Here is a 21,441-nt window from a genome sequence, read left to right as displayed (position 1 = left end):
GCCGGCTAATCGGCTAACAAAAAACAGGAAACCGCAAAACCGCAAAAAGTGATAAAGAAATGTAAATAGCTATGGAATAGTTTCTATAAAAATCTCTACACATGTATATCAACCTGGGGAATAAGATTTTGACCTGTAGCACAATATGCTCAATGGAATAGCCAGTATTATTGTAAAAGGCGATAGTCATATCAAACTATTGACATGCGACAAAAATAATTAATCTTTCCACCTTTCAGCTTGGTGAAAAACGCATTTATTGATTCGCCAAAGGCCTGTGGATTCGCTTATTTTTGCACAAGTGCTGTGTACATGGACATAGGAAAAAGTTCGACTCACCCTCTGGATTGTTGAGAATATAACTGACTGTTTCAGTGAATCCGCCATATTGAGAGTTCGCGAATCCAAAACTGTAGCCGTGCTCGAATACAAATGTCTTCTCATTAAATTACGTTATTGTATACAAGAGTTAGCATTCCAAAGTCTGTCACCCTGTTTTTAGGACTGTGGGCCGACCAGATGATCGTTTCAAAAATTAAACGTAATCGAGTCTGGATGTTATAAACGATTGAAATGACAAACACTTGCCTAAAATATATAGAAAAACAATTTTTCAATCTACTTTGCCGGAGAGGAGCGCAGAATTTCACCAAAAAGTCACCCAAAACGAAGTGAATGAAAATAGGGGTGAAAGGTCATCAGCTATCTTTTCGAGAATAACAAACGATCTCATTGGCGGATGTGACGACATTCCAAGTACACGGTCCAATCAAATAATGCGTTACATAGGCGTACAAAATGGCCGCCCTTGACAATATGCAGTGCGTATGCCACGTCGCCAAGACGAAAAGAAAGGAGCCTATTTATTCCTTCACAGATAAATCATGGGCTAAATTGCTTCAATGTACTGAATTATGGAAGGATTCTGATGGTTTGGAGCAGGAAGTAGCTCTGCAGGTAAGCGCTGAATGCCGAGATCAGGCGGGCTTCCACCGTGTATGCTATCAGCGTTTTACAGATAAACACCGGCTTGCTCAGGCACAGAAACGCAAAGAGAAAGGTACTGTGCGGAAAACGCTTTTAACAAGCGAATCAAGTGATCCGACGGAAGTTGATAATGATGGTCAATACCAAGTTTCTCCTAAAAAGCGACACCTGCGGTCCAATCCTACTTCCACCGCCATTTCGGCAGCAAAACGCCGAAGTATACATGTATTACCACCGATATGCATCTTGTGCAGGCGTCGAAAACAAAGACGGGACCCGATAACAAAAAAGAAGACAAATGAAAGACTTACTTCATGTGAAACTGATGGGCATACATTGATTAAAGCTGCGGAACATAGGAAAGACGAGAAACTGTTGATTCAACTGCGAGATCAAGACTTAGTCAGTATAGAAGTTAAGTATCACCAATCATGTTACCTAAGTTATACAAGATGTGTAACTTACACGTATCAGAAAAAAGCAGAGGAAGACAGTGGTATCATGTATGCCCCATCCTTTAAGAAATTTTGTGATGAAGTTGTACAGAAGAGAATCATTGAAGGCAGGGAGTGCATTACAATGGATGTGATGAGAAATATCTTTATTAAAATGATCAGTGACGAAGAAGACATTGATGCATCGACATATAAAAATTCGTCACTGAAAAAAAGACTGCAAACAAGGTTTGGTGACGAACTTGTGTTTATTCGACCAAAGTATCGCCAATGCGAAATACTGATGGCTAACCGAGGAGATTCTGCTGCAGACTGTCATGTCTTGAATATTACCAATACAGATTCTGAAAGTGAAGAGAGTGGAAATGAAATGGAATCGCAGTCGATGACAACAAGCTATAACAACAGCCAAGATGAAAGGCTTGAGATGGTTCACACTGCAATGAATATTCACAGCATTCTTGAAGAAACTGAAGGCGTTAATAACTGGCCTCCAAGGGAAGAAGACCTTACAATAGAGCAAAGTAGACGTATTGTGCCAATAAAGCTGTTCAATTTCCTAGCTTGGTGTACTGGCACATCACAGGACTTTCTTACAAGTGAACGTGTGGATGTCCCATCAGCTGTAGAAAACAGATTGCTATCAGTCTGCCAGGACTTAATCTTCTTGTCATCTCGAGGACGGAAAGTCACCCCAAAACACTTGTCTCTCGGTATGGCAGTGCGTCATTTGACAGGGTCTTCATCTTTGATAGGATTGCTGAATGGTTTGGGCCACTGTGTTTCACATTCATCGGTTTTAGAGCATGACACAGCGCTGGCTCTTCAACAACTTCATAGTGATGGTTTGCCACCAGGATTTTGTCAAGAAGTGTTTACCACCTTAGTTTGGGACAATAATGATTTTGGTGAAGAAACTCTAAGTGGTAAGTAGACTCAAATACACATACTGTGATTAGCTTTCCATGTTACAGCTTATGATTTACACCGAGACGCCATGAAAACTAATTTTTTTAAAGCCTTTGTGTGAAACATTTTGCTGTCATTTTACTTTTCGCTGTTTTAATACAAGGAGATAATTACACATTTTATCTTCTCACAAGGTTTATTTCAATTATGATAATATTGTAGGAAAAGGTACAACTCACAACACCAATGGAATCATAATTCAAAGGAACACTGGAGATGAAGCTGATAGTACTGCTGTCAACCTTTCAACTGCAGTTGCCATTACAAAGTCAAAGCAAAGGACACTTACCGCTCCACCAAGCAACATTATTGAGTACCATGGTCGACCTCGCCATGGCCCTGCACCGTCAGGTTGTACATTGTGAAATACAATAATCATCACAGTCACCATGTATCATGATGTAATGGTCTCATATTACGGTTGTAAGTACTTTAAGTGCACACTCATTCATGAAATGTTCCCATATTGTCACACGAATTGCACAATCCCTTGCTTGCCCTTCCCTTTCATCCAGACTTTCAATCATTGTTACATTCTCTAAGGTTAAACAATATGTAAACAATCAAACCAATTACTTTTCATACATAGTCTATTTAATCCCAATATAACCAAATTATTTTTGTTAATATTTTAATTTCATTTTAATTTTAATTTCATTTTATGAAAGTTGTTGTATTGCTAATTCAATTGTAATTTCTAATTGTACTATAAACATGTAAATACTGTTATTATTATTATTTTTATTATAAGAATATCCAGTTCAGTACAATAACTTGTTTTTCATGCTACCTGTAGGTTCAGATGCTGATTGCATGTTTCAAAACAAGGATAGAGTGATCGATATCCCACTTACTAAAGACTTGGCATTTTGGATGTGCAAAACTGTGCAGGTATGTACTGACATATCTTCAATTACTTATAATACCAGTATATTGCATGATTTTTATTTTTATTGACAGATATATTTTGTTTCTTCATGTAACAGTTGCACTTTTATTTTTTTCATGTTTGCATCATTAGGTCGAGGAAGGTAATGTGACTTTGCCGGCATGGACTGGATTTAATCAGCAAATCTCAGGCAATATCACACGGCCTGTGAGCAAAATTGGCTACCTACCAGTGATAGATGCCAGTCCAACAGAGAAGTCCACAATAAACACAGTACTGAGTACCAGTGTTGACATCGCCAATAAACTCCGGCTTCAAAGTATGGTACTTAATATGGATCTGGCAATTTATTCAAAAGCACAGGAAATCCGATGGCAGAATGAAGAGTACACACAACGCCTAATACTGCGTCTTGGAGAATTTCACACAGCAATGTCATTTCTTTCTGCAATAGGAAAGCGCTTCAGAGATGCTGGCTTGGAGGATATCATGATAGAGTCTGGTATTTTAGCCCAAGGTTCAGTCAATGGTGTAATGAGCGGACATCATTACAACCGAAGTGTTCGCTGCCATAAACTGGTTGCAGAGGCCATGCACCGTCTCCGCTTTAATGAGTTCCTTGACAGCTTGACTGAAGAGGAACATTTACCAGTCATCGCCAGCCTTCTTGATCTTCGTGACAGCTATCCCCATTCGTTCATTGATGCAGTTAATACAGAAGAAATGAAGCGGTTACAACAGAAATACACAGATCACATAGAGAAGTGCTGTGAAAGCAACGTCAATTATGCTTTCTGGAGTTCGTATTTGAACATGGTACAGCTACTACTCCTATTCATCAGAGGTACACGTGAGGGGGACTGGCATTTACATCTAGCTGCTGTACGACAGATGTTACCATGGTACTTTGCCTATGGGAAAGTCAATTATTCACGTTATCTTCCAGTCTATCTGCAGGAAATGTTAGCTCTGCCACAAGCACATCCTGATGTATATGAGAAATTTTGTGAAGGTGAATTTGCTGTACAGCGATCATGTGACCATCCATTCTCAATGACAGCATGTGATCAAGTCATCGAACAGACTTTCAATCGCGAATCCAAGACAAAAGGTGGTCTGGTTGGTTTCACGCAGAACAAGGGTGCACTCAACCGATGGATTCTCAGTCATCCCGCACGTTCAGCTATTGCAACAGGTTGCTTTATCCAAGCTGGTAAGACAGACAAGCAGTCAGAAAATAAAGACCTGACACAAGCCAGGATGAAGAGAGATGAATCTGATGTGCAAGAAGTGATGTCAACCTTGCTGTCAGTTGGGTCACCGTTCACCAGTGATAAAGATAGTGAACTGGTTCATCTTACAGCTGGTGCCCTAGCTAGTGAAGAGATCACATCAGATCTTACCAATGCATATTCAAGAGGTGAAGAGGCCTACCTACAGTTTGAGAGTGAGCGTCTGACACAAGGGGTCAAAGATTTGTTTGACAAAATGTCCGTGGTACGAGGGAAGACGTTTGCAGATATATCCAAGAAACCAAAGTCAAAAGTAACCATGAACTGCTTGTCGCTGAAAGAAAATAGAAATCTTCTCCAGAGAATGCTGTTGATTGCACAGGTACGACAACTTGATCTTCATGATGCCCTCACATACCCACTAGGCCCTGTTCCAGCAATGTTGGCCAACTTCGATGAGACAATGACAAAGACAAATAAAGCTGTCCTTGCTCATCATCTGGAGGCAACGTTTCCAGAAGCTATTGTTGACCTCAGTTTCAAAGGCAAGACTGCAATTATTGTTGATGCTATGGCAATGATACAAATACAAAGTAAAATACCGGCTACATTTGGAGAATTTGCATCCAGCATATTTTACCAGTTGAGAGCAATCGCCGCTAAGTATGATGCCACAAGAATTGACTTTGTCATCGATCAGTACAGAGAACAGTCCATAAAAGATGCAGAGAGAAAACGTAGGGCAACGACAGGTACCCTTACTGAGATCAGGATCACAAGACCAACTCTACATATGCCAAGGCAGTTCAAAAAGTATCTTGCCTCTGGTAAGAATAAGGAATCTCTCCTACTCTTTCTGTTTGAATCATGGAAAGAATATGAATCAGAATGCCTGCAGGGTATCACCATGTATGTTACCAATGGTGAGTTATGCTACAGGTTGCAATCTGCAGACGGTGTTATGGACGTAACCGAGGTACCTGAATTACAGTGTGACCATGAAGAGGCTGACACAAGACTACTACTTCATGCTCAACATGCATCATACATTGGGAAGGTAGACAAAATTGTCATTTGCAGTCCTGATACAGATGTCTTGATGTTAGCTGTGAGTTGTGCTCATCAATTACAGGGCCAGCTGTTCCTACATCAAACCAGCAAAAATGGTAAAATCCTCCATGTAAACAAGATATCAGAGTCTTTGGGAGACAAGACTGCCCTGGCTCTCCTCGGCCTTCATGTGTTCTCTGGCTGTGATAGCGTGAGTGCTTTCAAAGGCAAAGGCAAGAAGAAGATGATTAAAATGCTGCTGAAAGTGATACCTACACTGGCACATTCCATGACTTAGGAATGTCATGGACATTGTCTGATACCCTGATGACACAAATAGAGTCCTTTGTCTGTAATTTGTATGGACAAAGTCGATGCAGTAATGTGAATGAAGCAAGATACAACTGCTTTCGTCTTGGCCTACAAAGTGATGGTGCCCTCCCTCCAAACAAAGATAGTCTGAAATTGCATACACAGCGTGCAAACTACCAAACAGCAATCTACAGGCGATGTTTGCAAGCCAAAATGGATGCACCAAGCCCACATGGACATGGATGGATAGTGCAAGACTCAGAGTTATCAATCCAGTGGATGACACTTCCCCCTGCACCAGATTCTATCATCAAGTTTGTAAGCTGTAAATGCAAGAAGTCTGGATGCGCGTCAAGATGTTCGTGTAGAGAAGTGGAATTGCATTGTACAGAGCTGTGTCAGTGTGTTTCCTGTACAAACACAACAAACATTGATGAAAGTGAACTTGCAGATGAAGAGAATGATAGCTCCTCAGACATAGAAAGTGACATTGAATAAACTAACTGTATGGAAGACATCAACAAAATCAAACATTCAATCATAGTGATCACAATGTGGACAATACAAGTACTCACTGATTACAACAGAGAATTAGGGACACTTGTGTCTTTCAAATGAAGGGAGATTTCAAATTGAAATGTATTTCCACTGATTGTTTCATCTGACAAAAAACACAAAGAATAAAAAACCAGAGTGAAGACAAACGAGTGTGGTCATTTCTCCCTCATAAATTGTGAAACTTCCATGATCCAGGCAATTTTTACCATATCCTCTCAAAGAGTTGAGTACATCATGGCCAAGATTACGATATGTATAGACCCTAGCGATTTCTCCATATTTGGTAAAAATTAATTTACAGGAGGTAATTTGCCATATGATATTAACACCAACCATTGTTTTTCAAGAAGGAACACCACAACACATCTCACCTTCTCATGTAGGATCAGTAACTGTTTCAACAAAATCATGGGAAATGCCCTTCTGACATATCTTCTATTTTAGTGAGAAAAGTTTGAAATATTGCAGTTTTGGTTAAAAAAATAAAAGTTAGACATTTTCAAGAAATACATGTGCATCTGATATCAGAAAATTGGAAATGAAAAGGTAATAGTTTCATTGTTTTGAACAGAAAATAAACCAACAAACACATCGCCTCTTTTTTCCCCTAAAAACATGAAAACGTATGTTTTTGGTAAAAAAGTGCTTTTTTTGTGTTTTTTCGATGAAATGATGGTCGTTTTGATTGTTTCTTGTAATTATGTTTTTTTCACAATGATAACTATCATGAACAGAGTAACAACATACATATCTTAATTTTTGCTGAAAATTATGAAAAAACGAGCTTTTTGGTCAAAACTCTATCAAATCTTGCAATTGAAAATTGTGATTTCCATACAAGCATGTTGTAAACGGTCTTTTCACATAATATCAATTTACACAAACATGTGGTTAAAAAAAATCAACTTCTAGAGCCTTTTATAAGGCTCGGCCCACAGACTATTTTTTCAAAGTTTGGAGAAGGGTGGCATTTCCATCTGAATGATTGAACGATGTGAAACACAAATTCCATCGCATATGCTCCGGCAATATGTACAGTAGAAATACGCTGCAGTTACGTAAGCTTATAAGCTTTATACTCCACAAAATGGCCACAGGCGACGGATTTCCTAAACGTCCTACTTGGTACCTTAGACACTCACATGTGATATCCTGAAAAGTGTTCTCTGCAGTAATTCCAGTTTCTGTCAACATTCAACTGTTCAACGACACGATAGCACGAGCATAACTGACACGCGCACATAGACTCAATTGCGCATGCTCTCTGAAGGGCGTGCGCGTGAATTGCGCGTGTTCCAACAGTGAAGAACGCAAATCGCAGGTCTCTGCCAGACTACCGTCACTGGCAGGGCGAAACATGCGAGATGTAAAAAAATGTTTATTCTTCAATGCCAATATGACGCTTACGAGGTTCGGTGGTCGCAGAAAAGAAATTTCAGAGAGAGAGAGAGAGAGAGAGAGAGAGAGAGAGAGAGAGAGAGAGATTGTTAATTTATGTTGGAAATCTTTTTCATAGTCGTGAGTTTTGATGGAAGAAAACTAAAAACAAAATTAAATTGAACTGATTGAACGTGTATCTATAAAGTTCGCACAAAAGTAAAAAGTCTAGGCCTGCTGGTATCGCTTAAACTGCTTAATGTCACTTTTCCGACAAGCATTACCTCTTGGGTTAATGATATCCCCTCTCTCCGAACAGTATGATGCATAAGCTTAATTCTGCGCTGCACGTACAACAATTGGAAGTCACCCCATTGACAAAATTAAAATAAACAACACATCTTTTTCAGAATTCCAACACAGCTTCAATGAACTGTTATTAGATTTCTATATAATACTTATAGCCCCTAAACTTGTAATAATAATAATAATAATAATAATAATAATAATAATAATAATAATAATAATAATAAAATTGTTCATTGACACTGTGCTCCCACTTAACAGAAATACTCAGTACTAGTTCACATATAACATTGCATCCAGTATGCCCGCTAAGCTGATTTGACGCGTCATGAAGCAGGACAACCTGCCTGACTTATTGAAATTACAAGTATTATTGATTCCTCAGGGACGCAACTGCAAAATAAAACCTGCCAATGCAACGAAATGCAAAGCGGATTCATAATTCAATCAGATAACATGTTTCCCTGTAGTTTTTGGTCAAAAAATGTCTGAATACGTCATTTCTATAAGTCTATGCGGCGATACTTATCTTTTCGACAGATCGATTGGAAAGACGCCGCCATTGTTGTTTCATTGTTCTCGCTGACTTACGTGAAAGTATGAGGAATCAAGAAAGGCATACGATGATAGAAGGCACTATACTTAAAACTACTGACTTGCTGATATAATTTTGTGCCATGCATGTAGATGATGCACAGCAAGTCAAGTTTTCTTCAATTTGAATCAAATTTTTGTTTTTCACTTCCCATAGAAGATACAATTTCTTAAGAATGGTTACTAAGAAAATTCTACCTAAAATCAATCTTATATACGGGTAAAAATAAAATGCTTCACCTCATAATGACCTGGGAACATAATTTAAAGATAATTTTAATAATATAACATAATTTTACGATTTCAAAGAAGATTTATGGAAAAAATGCCCCCAAAATAAAAATATTATGCAAATTGCACCATAATTTCGATGAATCCTATTTTGAAAAAAAAATACCAGCAATAGAGGAAAAATTCATTAAAAATTGGAAAACGGCCAATTTGGCATCAAGTTAATACGGAAAAACATGCGTTGCTCAAGGTATCTAAAAACCAAGTATGACAATGATCAAATGAGTAGTTTCTGATTTCTTTGTTTGTGATCTACATTACCTATGACATTACTTTAATAGCCCCAAAATCAGCTTGACCCGGGCAGTTGTTCTAAAGTCTTTGCTGTGGATATACATACATGCATGCACATTTATCAAATGAACTGGTCAGAATCGACGACGGATACAAGATCCGAATTACCAATATTCTATGCCATCAGCCGAACTTTTTTCCTTCACTTCACGCTGACGCTTGCGTACAGACATGGAAACATGGAAGGCATGTCCAACAAAATTTCGAGTCGCTTGAGCTTTAGTAGCTATTTCAAAAAACGAATGGGATGTCGTTGAGGCTAGCACTCCAGTCTAGTCGTGCCATAATTTCAGAGTTAAATTACCAATATGCAAAAGAAGCCTTAATTAACTTCACACTAAATGCTTTACAACACAGTTAGATATCTTCGGATCAGTATCTGCAGCAAATTTCATCAAATTTCGTCAAATTTGGTGCAGTTATTTCTGAGTTATATGACCAATTTAAACTCTTCATTCAATATGCAAATGAGCTAATAGTTAACTTGACACTGCTCAGTGCTTTACGCGACAATTAGATATTAGAAAAAATATTATATCAATATCTGTAGCAGATTTCACATAATTTCGTGCAATAATTCAGTGTTATATCACTAATAAAAATGTTCATTTAATATGCAAATGAACCCTCAATTTTCTTCACACAACTGAATGCTTCTCAACACAGTCAGATATCTGTCGGAACAGTATCTACAGCACTTTTAATCAAATTCGGTGCAGTTATTTCGGAGTAATAGGACTTATAACAAAACGGAACTGTTTATTAATTTGACACTGCCCAATGATTTTCAGTACGATTAGATATCTATCAGATCAATATCTGCAGCAGGTATCATCAAATTTGGTGTAGGAATTTCGGAGTTATACCACTAATTACAAAATTAAATTACATTAAAATGAAAATGAGCAGATATTTGCCATGACACTCACAGTATCATTGTACTGTGTTGAGATTGTCATCTGTGAAACGTTTAATGAAATTTTGTGCAGTATTTCTTGATTCATGTTGACTCTGTCATTACTGTCTCCATAGGAAACTATTAAATAAACTATATTTCACAACTTCATTGATATGCAAGCCATACTAAACAAAATCTAATCACTTCTTACCATTAGTATATGGCACCTGTCTACTGAATCTAACTTGAATCCGTCCAGGCATTTTTGAGTTGTGGTGTAAACAGACAGACAGACAGGTAGACAGAAAGACACACACACACGCATAGAAAGACAGACATCGCTACATTAGCTCAGGTGTGTGAACACGTGAGCTAAAAGTGGTATGACCCATTTCAGCAAGTCTTTTTCTCGGTTGACATTTTACAATGTGCCACAAAGACCCTAGGTTGGCATGAAAATCTGGTCAATCAATATAATTTTGCAGGAGCAATAATGCAGGAGCAATAATGTAAAAGAATTTGGAGTCAGCAGTTCTTTGTATTGCGAGATAATTTGCCATTTGAATGAAGAAGTGAAAATTATTTCGTAAATGTAATTTATAACTTTGTTACTTTATTACTCAAAGTCAATGCATCCACAAGTGGGATAGGTGGCGAGACTGTCATAGCAAGTAAAATTACAAACTACCTCAAAAGAGGGATAAAACAGCAGCAAGAGATAATGGATACAGTAAAAAAACACGTTTTTTTTACTTTTTTAGCAAGGGCGGTCCACTAACCTAACTTACATTAGAGAATCCGCGGGAATTTCCTTTCGATCTCGATGGGTTACCTTCATACTTACGATTGTTTTAACTTTGCACCTAATCATATCTTTTAAATGTTTATAAAGGATGTACAATGATGTTACAGTAACGAAACTAAAAAATTATTATGCATTAAATTTGATGAAGATTATGTACAGCACCTTCAATGTTTGTGAAGCTTCTTCATTGACAATGATAGACAATTTATGTTCCAATTCAAATGCCACTTCCAAACAATTCTTCTTGTTTTTCCCATTGCACTTATCTCTTAAATAGGACAAAGATATGTATGCTGGACTGGACAAGGCAGAGTAATGCTGGATCTTCGTTCTCTCTTCATTATCTGTTTACACAAAAATAAATTAATTATAAATAAATGAAGAACGAAAGAAAAGAAGAAAAAAAGAAGAAAGAAAAAGAAGTTTAGAAATAAGTAAACCATACATACATACATACATACATACATACATACATACATACATACATACATACATACATACATACATACATACATACATACATACATACATACATACATACATACATATAACAGACACACACACACACAGAAAGACATTTTTACACCGTATAACCTCCCAGTTGCAATATAAGTATGGCAAACGGAGCTATTAAAAATATATAGTCATCATCAGGATAGAAAGCAGGACTAGTGAGCCCATAATGGTAAACGCCCCTACAACTATTCACATACGTGATTTGGCACATATACAATGGCCCAAATCACTGGCAGGTATAATAAGCAGGGAGGTAAAGTTTGGTTACCAGCAAACTAACATATACATTGCACCCCCCCCCCCCCGACGTACTACAATCAACCGTAGTGATTTCATGATGAAGATAGATTAAGAGTGGTACACCTAGTTCAGATGAAGGAGTGCGCCAGGGAAATGGAGAGGCCAGATCGTCAATGATCAGTGTTCTCAGCAAATACGCCTGCGCTGTGCGATTAAAGCAATGTTAAGAACTCAGTTACTGAAAATCAAACTGGATTTCTCTGGCTTGAAAAGTTGATGTATCGTAAGAGGATTTCTTCACCCAAGGTGCATGATGTTAGAAAAATAGGAGTACCTGCTTAATTTCGCAATGCATTGCTAAGAGAGTCACATGACATACTTCAGTCGGGATACCTTGGTATAGAAAAGACTAAACAATTGTTGCTACAATATTATGACTGGCCCGGTATTTCCAAAGATGTTGCAGAATACTGCTGGATGTGTGGTCACTGTCTAAAAGCTGCAAGACGGAGGCAATTTGAGAAAGTGCTCCTTGTTTCTATACCCATTATAAATGTACCGTTTGAGATAATAGCAATAGATATTGTGGGACAATTGCAAAAAAAATCTCGACACGGAAATAAATTTATTCTTGTATTTTTTATTATTCAACTCAGTATCCAAGGCATTGCCTATTTCAGCACAGTTGCTACGGCATTGATAGAAGTTGTTTGTCGCATGGGACTACCTGGCAAAATTATGACAGACCGGGGTACAAATTTCTTGTCACAACTTATGATTGATCTGTGTGCTAATTTGAACATCTCTAAGAGCAAAACTAGCCAATATCACCACAATTCAACGGACTCACTCAGAGATTAAATGTGACTCTTAAGGCAGTGTAACAACGTTTTGTACCAGAGGGTCCAAAAGAAAGGGACAGATATTGACCATACCTTCTTTTGCGTACAGAGAAGTACCACAATTAACTTCTGGTTTCTCACTTCTCTAGATAATGTATGGTCGAAAGAAAACCACTCAATGTGATCAGGGAACAGTGGACTGAGAAAAGTTCACATGAAGAAAACTTGTCGCAATACGTAATTACGTAATCTCTCAAACAGGATATTGGCAAATCCCCCTTAGCAAGGGTACAAGGGAGGAGAAGTCCGCCTTTATCATCCCTTTGGACTGTATGGTTTACTGTTAAGCCGTTTGGGATGACAGTGGCAGTGAGTTTTTATAATCATGGTGTTAGTTGTGGACAAATAAAACCTACGGCAGATAGGGTCGATTTCGTTGTCAATTATCCAATATTAGAGGCAAAGAATGATATCAAATCACTTTTGGGATTAGCAGGATATTACATGAAGTTATCCCAAACTTTTCTGACATTGTGGCCCCATTGACTGAGCTGACATGTAAAACTAGCCAAGCCAATGTACGATAGTCTAAAAGCTGTAAGGATGTTTTCATTAAGTTGAGAAGTGCTTTGGTTTCATCACCAGTTCTGGCGGTTCCATACTATAACACGCAATTTATGGTGCAGATAGAAGAATCCAATCATGGAAGGGTGCTGTTTTGAGTCAGTTTGATGACAAAGGGGAGGAACAACCAGTTAAGTATATCAGTAGGAAACTCCTTAATGTGAAATTGTTTTCAAGAATACAGTGTTGTTTATTATGTATAAAGAATATGTATTTTATTCATTGTCAGACACAGAACGCGCAAGCCATGGGGAGATTGTTTTAAATGTCAATCCATCATGATATATTTCATACAAAATGTATCAGACAGAGTTAATAAAGGTACTTTTCCCAATTTTGCAATAAGTATGTCATTACTCGGGTCATTACGTGTAGCAATTTGATGAGGAACGATTAAGGTATTCGTTTATGGATTTGTGGTTTTGAGGTGTTTTATTTTTTGTTACTGAAAAATCCAGATTGCGATTTGACGCACGCAAAACAATAGTTGTCGATCCCATCCTCACTTAGGAATTTTGTTTCTTGTGCATCTCAGCTGTTATGATTGACAGCCCCTTAAATTGTCGTCCATTGTGGACGTATACAAGAGGGATCCAATATGACATATCTGAAGCAAATGGAACTTTTTCGACTCTCAAAATACCACAGACCTATGAGTTTTATTTCTGTGCTGGAGAATAATGCAAACTATTGTATGTAGGCTTCTAAAATCATTCCAAAATATTCAGCACAAGAGGAAGGTCTGACTTTAATCTAGATGATTATGTTCGTTTACTATTATTAAACAAAGTGGCTGCAGCTAGTTGTTTCATAAGATGTGTGCTAACGTTTGTGGGTGTTGGAAAGTACATGTATTTACTAGCTCACACAGGTTGTCGCCAAATGTAGCCTCAAGTTGCTGATGGATAAAGATGCATTGCTCAAATACGATAAGACAAAATTCCGATAGCAGCTGTCATGACTTCTGTCAAGAGTCACTGTCGTAGCGCAAAGTATATTCGGTAGCAGGGCTAAGACAGCTACCTGACTTATGGTAAGCGAGGCTGAGAACATTTGTAAGGAAGGAGACTGACTGGCTTAAACGTATTTTTGCCGAAAACCTATCTACTTGAAACTTAACAGTGAACTGTCACATTCATATGACACAGGTCCTTTGCGCAGCTTCAAGAGCCCATTGACTCAGCCCTATTGTGGTATTATTTCAAAGGATGAAATAACATTAATGCAAGAAATGCTAAGCAACATATATCAGTGATTGGTTTCTATTACTTTTGGAAGTTCAAAATGTACCTTTTGGCGGTTTATCTTCCAATGCGTCCGCACCATGATCCAGAAGCAATTTCACCATGTAAAAGTCATTACTTACACTGGCAGTCTCAAGAGCTGTGGTTTCAATTCCATCAAGTCTGCCTTTTAAATTAATTATTATTTTTATTAAACTTTATTTCAGACAGGTACAAGGACCGTCCATAGAATCAAAAAAGCTACACAGTACACCAAAAAAGCACAACACCAAACTACAAGAAAGTACAGACAGATTACAAACATACATTAAAAAACAGGAACCCTGAGAGACAATAAAAAGCAATTCTAAGACTACGATACAGAAGCTGTCTCAATAAGATTGCAATCCAGAATACCTACAGTCTGACAAAAGTAAAACTCTTAGAAGACTGTTGTCGGTACATTGCAGTCTCCGGACAAGACTGTACACAAGTCTTCTTCTAAAGACTGGAAAATTATTTACACGATTTTCAACAAAGGCAGCTGAGATACTAGCATTTCGCGATAAGTCTAAAAACCTGCGCAAAGCATTATTGTGACAAACATGCAGGCTACGAATGGACGAAACATTAAAATCACACCAAAGTTGAGCACAATAGATGTTATTACAAAAAGTATTAAAAGTCGTAACTTAACACTCAAACAGCAATAACGAAATTTTCTCAGAAGTAAGTTTGCTCTACCACATAATGCCCTACGTTGGGAGGCGATATCATCATCATCTTCAAGTCTAATGTAAAACATGACCAAGATACACAAATTTTGACACAAAATCAATACTATAACCCCTAACGGTAATTGGTGGAATAATTCTGCATTGTTTCGAGATTTAAAACACATACATTTGTTTTTTTAAAACGTTATATACAATATCATTCTCTTCAGCAAAATTCTGGCAAATTTTGAGTAGTTTTCTTAGACCCTTGATAGAAGGCGCTGCTAAGCACATATCATCTGCATACGATAAATTATTCAACATTGTACCACCTATTTCACAACCAATCCCACAGGCAGACAAAGCCTTGTTAAGGTCATCCATGTATACATTAAAAAGTATGGAGGACATGATGCCACCTTGACGCACTCCGTTTGACACAGTAAAAGTGGAAGAAATTGCTTTTCCCCAACGAACACAAAATGTTTGGGAAATAAACCAAAATTTAAGAATACGAACAATGTAAAGAGAAACATGCCTCTCAATTAACTTCTTCAATAGAGTGAAATGGTTAACCTTGTCGAAAGCTTTTTCGGCATCAAGGAAACATACATACACTGAACTTCCATTCTTCTTATAATACCTGATGGTTTCTTTAGGAGGAAAACACACATATCAAAGCTGTGCTTCTTTTGAAACCGAACTGGTATTCAGAAGTTTCAAGTTGTGTTGCGCAACGATTTAACAGAACACGCTCCAAGATTTTAGACAAGACACTGGTCAGTGCAATTGGTCGATAATTGCTCTTGTCGACAAATCAGCCGTTTTGTCCTTCACCAAGGGAACAAGAATCACATTGGTGAGATTTTCGGGAACAAAGCCATGAATTAACATTGAAGAGAAACACATTGCAAGATGGATAATCAATTTACTGCTAGCATAACGCAAATGCTCTACCCCAATACCATCACTGCCCGGTGATTTTCCCATGACTAGCTTACTGATGATATTACGAATTTCATCGACATTTATATACATCTCTTCAGCATAGGGGATCAAGTCTAGTGAATTTTGTACATACATCCTGTGCTTCACATTATTCACAGAATTCATGAGTTCGTGAAAGTGACTACCCCACATATTAGCAATATTCTGATCACCCTTTGCATTATTTACACAAGTCGCCAAAGGGACCTTTTACTATTCACACTGGCAACAGCAGCCCAAAAAGAATTTTGCTTATTTTCCAAAAGGGCGTTTGCCATGCTATCAGCTCGCCTGGTGGCTTCATCTTTTCTGCATTTTCTCAAGGTATATTTGAAAACGGATCTCGTGCGCCGCATTTGCTCAGAAATCGGGCCAGTCCTTGGTTTACCAGCTGATCGCCAAATACTGTACGCAAAACGTGCTGCACTGTGTGCTTCTTTGACGACATCATTCCATCCTGGAATTGAATGGTAGCGCTTTGGTTTGCTTGAACAGAAAACGTCATCACTTGCCTTGGTCAAAGCATTACAAATTGAGTTATAGTAGGAAGAAATTTGACTGATATGTTGATGGTGGCAGCAGTTTGGATTTTTACAATAAATCAAATCGCCGGGAATCTGAATTTGTGACAAATAGAAATCGGAACGAAGTGCATATCTTTGAATATCCAAGTCAGCAACAGCTGACCAGTCAACTCCTTTCCAATTGACCTGCGGACAGGTGTCACTAGAATTTCTATCACAGGAAGAACTCACTGTAGTACTAAAGGCGAATTGACAAATGAATGGCAGATGATCAGATGAAAAGAAATCATCGACAATTTGAATATCTAACAGTGCGCTATATGCGGCCTTGGTACACAGACAATGGTCAAGCCAGGAGGTTGAACCATGGGCTTCACTTTTATATGTATACACATCTGAACTTTGACCAAAATGTGACATGTCAGCAATAACATAGTTATAATCATTACAAAAGGAAATTAATTCTCTACCAAAGGTCTTATTAGGGTCAGCATTCATATCTCCCATTACAATCGTGTATGGTGTACCAGAATCCTGTATTATAGAGTGAATTTTGCCCAAATAGTAACTAAAAACATCAAAATTTTCATGACAATCCGTGGGAGATAAACACAAAAGTAACAGGCAAGTACCAAAGTTAAACGAAACCTCTACACCAATGATTCTTGGGTCATTATACGTTTTGGGAGTGATGATACTCGCCAATGATTTTTTCCAAAGTATGGCTGTGCCGCCGTACGGACGGCCGACAAATAAGCCTTCCTTTGTGTCAATTGCAGAAACTCCAAAAGCCTGAAAATCATCATGTATTAATGAGAGCAAAGACAGTTCGTCTTTAAAGAGCCAATGCTCTTGCAAAAGACAAATATCAACCATATTGCAGAGGTTTTCAACATCTGCAACCGACGATTTAACTGATCTACAATTATAAGACGCTATTTTCATTGTTCTGTGGATGCTTTTTTGGAACGACTACGGTAAAACTTTCGAACCAAAACTCCGCAAGGCCACTTTTCAGAGCATACTATATCACTATACGCAACTCCTTTCACGGTTATTCGAAAGATGAATAAGAATCATACTTGGTGGAAAGTTGTTCACATTCAATAACTGAGATACAATGAAATGTCTTCTTGATGTCTTCTTAATGTCTACCTGTAAGGAATGAACACAATTAGGAGTAGATGCTATTCTATTTCATTAGAATCAACACAAAAAATATGTACAGATATGCTTCAATATCTTGTCAAACATCTGAGCATGTGCATTCAGGGAATTCTTCCTCATAGTGAAAGCTTATGTGACTATGATGAATCATGATGAACGAATTTTGTTTTCTTCTGGCAGATTTCCGAGGTAATTTCTTCTTTTTCGTGTGGATCGAGTGTGTTTAATTCTTTTTAGAGAGAGAGGATTGTTCTTTTTATTGAGTGATTGCGTTGTGGTAGACGTCGGGTAGGTTAACTTTTTGTGAGGATAGTGCCGAGTCGGACTTTTTTGCTATACTATTTTAGTTGACTTTGCAATTCTGATCATGTTTCTTTTATTCTCCGTCGAACTAGACTGTTGTATTCTTTGTCTATTCTGTCAAAAGAGGCTCTGTCGATGTGCACCAACAACATGATAAGCATAGACGATAACCCCAGACAAGATTGATATATGGTGGGTGCCACATGTGGGGCAGGATGCGCCTTCTATTTCAGAAGCACTGACATCACTTCTTGGTCTTTTGACCAGAGGTACATGTATCTTTCTTTCATGAATTTGTATTACGAATTTGACCAAGTGTTATCAGATTACGAATTGGCATGATTGCGATTATTTTAGTGACTGCTGTAGCAGTAGCGATGTTTTCTGGAGCAACATTGGAGGGTTGCAAACATATCAAGATAAACGCTGCCGTGACATTCAAGAAGTTGAGCCGCGGAATCTATGAAGGTTTATTTTGTCTGACAGCAGCGATGATACTTCTCCGGACTCAGGAGAAAATGCAGTATCATTCATGCATCTCGTTTCCTTAATTTTACCTTGTTGTTGAACTTCTGTCGTCTGAGTTTCAAGACATTCGTTGCTCTAGTACCAAAATTTGCACGGTGACCCCATATTTTATTCTTTATTTGAAAGATAATGATTGAAAGATACCTTGAGGAAAGTTAGAGCAAAACTTTAAGTCTTTCACTTTCGAGGTGCATACTACCTTAATTAGATCCGAACGCCGTTCTTCATTTTCTTTAAACAATATCATTTTCATCGTAAAATGTTAAACCTACAATTAATAAATTTGTAATTTAATGGGTTTTTAGAAAATTTCATACAAACTTTGCAGAGCTGAATTCTTCAAATAATGTTCGAATATTGACAAAATAACAACCCATTCCGCTTGGTAGCCGTGGCTGAGTTAATATGTCGCGACGTCTCACTTGCACGTCCAGTCATTTGATAAACGGCTTTTCACTCACATTGATGTTATAGTACATACCAATTAAATACCCTGTCTCAATAATCCCTGGTTTCCGCTTGATTCGTACTGAAACATCCGAACGGAAGATGCTATTATCCATGAGAGCATCTTCGGCGTGCTCGAAGTTAACCTCGACGTGCACCGTTGATGGCGGTCAAGTCAGCTGTCACCCAGCCATGGGTGTATATCACAATCCAGTTAGTGAATAGTTAAGTGCTCTGATATAAGCTGTTAAACATATAGAAAAAGCTGTAACTATTGTTCATTCTCAAAATGTGGATCGACTATCTTTTGAAACATATTGTTTTTGTAGCAAGCCATCGTTCCATTCTTCGCACTGTGTAAATCACATCCAATGACTAATCTTCGCTATTTGCCTGATTAAGAATTTAATGTCCGTAATTATGTACCTTTTAGTGCAGACAACGTAGTAAGTTGCCATTTTATTTTATCATGATTTTTTTAAAGAAGCAACCTTGAGTTTAAGAATTTTGAATGCGATGGGTTTCTAAATTTATGTGGTATTTTGACCATGAAGATTGATGTGACTACATTATAACACAACTTACGCATGACATGGACAGCATTTTCTCAACCTCTGCATAGTCACTATTTTGAACGAGAGTCAGAAATCTTTCATCCTTTTCAGGCGTAACTTGTTCATAATTTTCAGTTTTCGTCCAAAGTTGCACCAATGGACTACCATATTTGAAAGCAATAATAACCATAATGTTTGTAATTTTATAATCTTCTAAACAACTCAATCATAAACTTACTTGTGTTTTGTTTATCTAATTCTATGTTACACACGGTGAGGGGCAAACGACATATTATGAAAAAGTGACATCCTATAAAATAATATAACGATTTATTTATAATTATATATATATCCATCTATATCTATATATCTAATATATAAATATATATATATATAAATATATATATATATATATATATATATATATTAATATATATATATATATATATATATATATATATTGAAAATAGGACTTCGGCGTTACTCAAAAGTTTCACGGTACATATGTCCTCTGTAGTGATAATCATGGTCTGATGAAGTAAAATGTCATGATCTTTGATAAAATGAACAATGGATAGCGGTCCGTCATTAGTGCTATCATAATTGTAGGTTAGTAGATTAATTTTTTCCGTAAATGTAATTGCATTTCCCTACACTAGGCTTTTATTTCCACGTATCGCACCATTTTTGGACATTATCTATGTCCGCTTTAAAGGAAATATGATCATGTTTGTCGGCATCGTCGGCAAACAATTTGCAGAATAATGATTTCTGCCAGTGGACAATATATAATAAATCATTTACGTATTGGTTAAACAAAGTGAGCCAAATTAGTGAGCCCTGAAGTACGCCTGACGTGACATCACATAATGATGACATGTGACCATTAAAACTACAAGTTGTGACCTATTTTGGAGGTACAATTAAAGGCAGGACAAAACATTGCCCCTAATATGCGCTCAGCCTATGTTAGTATAAAGTATGAAACAAAGTGTTGGAAGCTTTACTGAAATCTGAATATGCTATATATATTTAATTCTTATCATCTCACATCTGTAATAAAATTAACATAACTTACTAAGATGGTTTGAGTGGGTCGATCTTTCATATGGCCATGCTTGGATTCTGTAGTATTGGTAGATATAAGCTAATTTCTAGAAAGGTTTACAGACTAATGGTAGGAGAGATATTTGACGTGAGTCAGTACCTTTGATTTGTCACCTCATTCGAAATCTTGTGTGGTATAAAGAAAGTACATAAAGTAGAGCCTTTTTTTGTTTATCTATACCTTATTAATTTTAGATTTACTTTTCTGAGCCAACGCGATATAGTACTGATAATTCAAGACAGGGAGTATGGAATGCAATTAACAATTTTTAAAAAAATAAAACGATACAACTCATTGTTGCCATTCGGAATATAGTCAGTGTAATCGTGAAAATATCTGAAACATGTGCTATATTGACGTGTTGACTAAAATAACAAAATCAGCCCTAAAATTTACGAGACTAAAAATATAATATCCATTTAAAAAAATCAAACAAAATAAGAAAATAGTCATTACAGGGGATCTATGAACTAAATTTGGTATGTAGGTAAAAGAGATAATATCTTGCTGCCGATCAATAAGGTTAATCATTAACTAAACTGTAAAGACTGTTAAATCTATATATTTAAGGTGAAAATTTGTACAACTGAATCAAACATCATTCATAAAAGCGCAACGGAGTTTCCATTGTTCTTCTGGTTCCCC

At 37.3% G+C, this 21,441-nt stretch overlaps 2 protein-coding genes across 2 annotated transcripts in view; one reads left to right on the top strand and one right to left on the bottom strand.

The window, feature by feature from the left end:
* Positions 1-21,441, bottom strand: part of LOC139116674 (short transient receptor potential channel 5-like) — a 37,002-nt gene that overhangs the window by 10,985 nt on the left and 4,576 nt on the right. The window contains exon 2 of the mRNA XM_070679260.1: positions 11,180-11,361. Coding sequence (XP_070535361.1) covers positions 11,180-11,361 — 182 coding nt within the window. The remainder of the gene's footprint in view (positions 1-11,179; positions 11,362-21,441) is intronic.
* On the top strand, positions 531-6,598 carry LOC139118004 (uncharacterized). Its single transcript, XM_070681329.1, has 4 exons — positions 531-2,368; positions 2,574-2,834; positions 3,208-3,302; positions 3,433-6,598. The coding sequence occupies exons 2-4, from the start codon at positions 2,801-2,803 to the stop codon at positions 5,878-5,880; spliced, it is 2,577 nt and encodes an 858-aa protein (XP_070537430.1). The 5' UTR covers positions 531-2,368; positions 2,574-2,800; the 3' UTR covers positions 5,881-6,598.

The sequence above is a fragment of the Ptychodera flava genome, chromosome 18 (genome assembly GCF_041260155.1).
Source record: "Ptychodera flava strain L36383 chromosome 18, AS_Pfla_20210202, whole genome shotgun sequence".
Classification (NCBI taxonomy): Eukaryota; Metazoa; Hemichordata; class Enteropneusta; family Ptychoderidae; genus Ptychodera; species Ptychodera flava.
The sequence above is the reverse complement of the archived record's forward strand: the minus strand, read 5'-3'. Positions and strand labels throughout refer to the sequence as shown.